General features: G+C 32.0%; 1 protein-coding gene across 1 annotated transcript in view; it reads right to left on the reverse strand.

Moving 5' to 3' along the window:
• Window positions 1-2,692: 2,692 nt before the first annotated feature.
• LOC107723947 (epidermal growth factor receptor substrate 15-like 1) overlaps window positions 2,693-3,606 on the reverse strand; it is a 38,620-nt gene continuing 37,706 nt past the window's right edge. Inside the window, exon 22 of the mRNA XM_016532680.1 lies at window positions 2,693-2,839. Coding sequence (XP_016388166.1) covers window positions 2,708-2,839 — 132 coding nt within the window. The 3' untranslated portion in view covers window positions 2,693-2,707. The remainder of the gene's footprint in view (window positions 2,840-3,606) is intronic.

Here is a 3,606-nt window from a genome sequence, read left to right on the forward strand (position 1 = left end):
AGAGAAAGGAAAAATTTTAAATCGCATCATATGACCCCTTTAAATGTTTTTAATAAATTCTGTTCTGCTCACCAAGGCTGAATTTAAGTGCTCAAAAATACAGTAATATTGTGAAATATTATTTCAATTTAAAATGACTGTTTTCTATGTGAATATCTGTTAAACTGTAATTTATTCCTGTGATCAAAGCTGAATTTTCAGCATCATTACTCCAGTCTTCAGTGTCACATGATCCTTCAGAAATCATTCTAATATGTAGATTTGCTGCTTAATTAAAATTGGCGCTCAGTCATTAATAATGGTTCTTATTATTAACAATGCTAAAAAAGTTTTTTGCTGCTTAATATTTTGTGGAAACATTTTTTTCAGGATTCTTTGATGAATAGAAAGTTCAAAAGAACAGCATTTTTTTTATAGAAATCTTTCATAACATTATAAATGTCTTTACTGGCACTTTTGATAAATGTAATGCATATTTGCGGAATAAAAGCATTAATTTCTATTAAAACAAAACATTTAAATGGTAGTATATCATGGTTTCTGCATAAATATTCAGCAACACAACTGTTTTCAACATTGATAATAATCAGAAATGTTTCTTGAGCAGCAAGTCAGCATATTAGAATGATTTCTGAAGGAAATTCAGCTTTGATCGCAGCAATTAATTACATTTTATTATTATTCACATTGAAAACATCTATTTTAAACTGTAAAAATGTTTTCACAATATTACCGTTTTTACTGTATTTTTTGAGTTGTAAAAAATTTTAATGTTTCCATACTTTTAACAAGTACTGTATATGGTTTCATTGCATGGAAAAACACAGCGTGACCATGGAGGAAAGCAAGTCATACAGGTTCGAAACAACAAGAATCTTCATTTTTGGGTGAAGTATAGACAAATAAACCTGCAGCTGAATATCTCATACCAAGGCGACTCTTATCTTTCCTGTCACAGCTGTCCGATGATTAACTCACCATGCACTGATGCGCTTCGATATCGTTAAAATGGGGAAGTGTTTGCCCTTCCATGATCAGACTCACTCTGCATGATCTGTCATTTTATTGAGCTTGTTTGCGTGTGGTGAAATGTCTGATGTGGGTTGTGAAATGTGGTACAAGTCTGAAGGTGAAGGTGAATTAAAACTTCAATTATTACTTATAACTAGGGATGTCAACGATTAATCAATGATCGATTAATTGTCGATAAGAGATGCAATCGATTAAAGCTATCGATGGTCGATTAAGCCGTTTAATTTTGGGCTGCATGCGGCTCATGCGCAAAACACGTGCGAGCGGCTGTGAGTGACGGTGACGGTATATAAATGCATCATCATTCACTCATAATTACAAATTAAGCTTTTAATGTGATTTAAACTTTAAAAGTACATTAAAATAGAAACAACACAAAGTTCTTCAACATGGAATGCAATAGAAATGTAGTAACAGTCATTTCCCCAGATAATTGTTTCATATTTGAAACAATTAGGTGAAGGTTGCTGTTTGCGTGTGGTGAAATGTCTGATGTGGGTTGTGAAATGTGGTACAAGTCTGAAGGCGAAGGTGAATTAAAACTTCAATTATTACTTATAACTAGGGATGTCAACGATTAATCGATGATCGATTAATTGTCGATACAATGCTCCAGTTTCAATATAAATCAGGCTTTACCCAACATTACACTGACCCAGCGCTGGGTAGGTGTGTGAGGGGTTCATCATTTGTATTGACAGTAAAAATTACCCAGCAGCTGAGTTTCAGAAAATCTACCTAGCACCCTGGTAAAAAAAATATATAAAAAAAATCACCCAACAGGCTGAACCCAGCATTTGGGTTAAAAAAACATAACCCAGCATTTTTTTTTAAGTGTATATATATATATATATATATATATATATATATAAAACTAATAAAAATGACAAAAGCTCAAAAATAAAAATAAAATGAAAACTGCAAATATAAAAAAATATTAAACAAATAAAAAAAAAAAACATTGCAAATGTTGCATTGGCAGCTAACTGAAATAATTAATAAAAAAGTTCTAAAGTACTAAAATTATAAAACTGAAATAAAATTAACTGACAAAAATGACAAAAGCGTAAAACAAAAGTGCTAAAACTGAAAATTTTAAAATAAAAGCTCATTTAAAAAATATTAATAATTACTATTATAGTATATAAATAATTCTAAAATAACTGATGTTTACGTGGACCGAAATCAATCCATTTGAATTATATTGGCAAAGTATAACCAGATGCTCATCCAATGAGTATTCAAAGGATGATTTATACAATTTTACGGCTCAAATAACACAATTTTGTAGGGGGATGAGTCTGGGTCTGGTTATAGCTGGATAAAGATAACTAGTCTTACAACTCCCTGACATTGCCGCTCTAATGAAACACATCTAGAAATAACAATAAATCAAGCATACATCATAAATTCCAAAACTCATTCTAAAGATCTCACTTAAAATAAAGATTTCGCTCCAGACATTACGGTTCTTAAATTCAGCTATAGTCGTCAGCATGATGCACACAAAAAGCACTTAATATTATAATACTATTACTACACCAGATAAACATTTCATTTCACTCTTCCACACCGCATAATTAAACTGACAAGATAAACGTCATAATGCATTTTTATATAATTAAAACTCACATGCACACACACACTCATGCTTATCAGATATTAAATCAATAAATCACAAGCAGATTTTGCTGTTGGCAGGGCTTTTCTCACCGTAAGGAGGCGGCACTGGTCTCTGCGGTCCGGGTTTTTTGGGAGGAGGCAGCGGGTACGTCGGCTTTCGGCTCTGAGGCTCTGAGCTCGAGCTCTGAGAACAAAAACAAATCGCAACACTGCATCTACACAAGCTACTGATCAATAATCACACAAAAACCCAACTGCTTACTGCATATTGCAACGTATATACTGCCTATATTTTTTTAGTATGTAATAAAAAAACACAGTATGCAGTAATGGACCCTTTTGACATTTTCAGTTGTCATAGTTGGGTAAATTTATATCAGGGTTTCTGAAGATTTTACGAAGATAAATTTAAGAAAATTAAGGAACACAATTTGTTTTATAAGCCACACCTCAAAGCTTGGAACGTCAACCAAACTCCATTACTTTTTAATTAATTTTGCAAAAAAAATAGCTTAAGGTTTGAATAGCTCTGATCACAACCACTAGAATACGGAAATAACTTTTAATGCACCTTCTGTTCACACTGTTAAAAAAGTGCTGTTCTTCATCAGTATTTTTTGTCTTTATTTCGAGTGCAAATGTCTTAAGATCCTGAAATCAAGATACATTTGTGACCCTGGACCACAAAACCAGTCATAAGGGTCACATTTTTTTAATTGAGATTTATACATCATCTGAAAGCTGAATAAATAAGCTTTCCATTGATGTATGGTTTGTTAGGATAGGACAATATTTGGTCGAGATACAACTATTTGAAAATCTGGAATCTGAGGGTGCAAAAAAATCTAAATATTGAGAAAATCACCTTTAAAGTTGTCCAAATGAAGTTCTTAGCAAAACATATTACTAATCAAAAATTAAGTTTTAATATATTTACGGTAGGAAATTTAC

This window comes from Sinocyclocheilus rhinocerous, unplaced genomic scaffold (genome assembly GCF_001515625.1).
Source record: "Sinocyclocheilus rhinocerous isolate Xijiao unplaced genomic scaffold, SAMN03320098_v1.1 scaffold102, whole genome shotgun sequence".
NCBI classification, from domain to species: Eukaryota; Metazoa; Chordata; class Actinopteri; order Cypriniformes; family Cyprinidae; genus Sinocyclocheilus; species Sinocyclocheilus rhinocerous.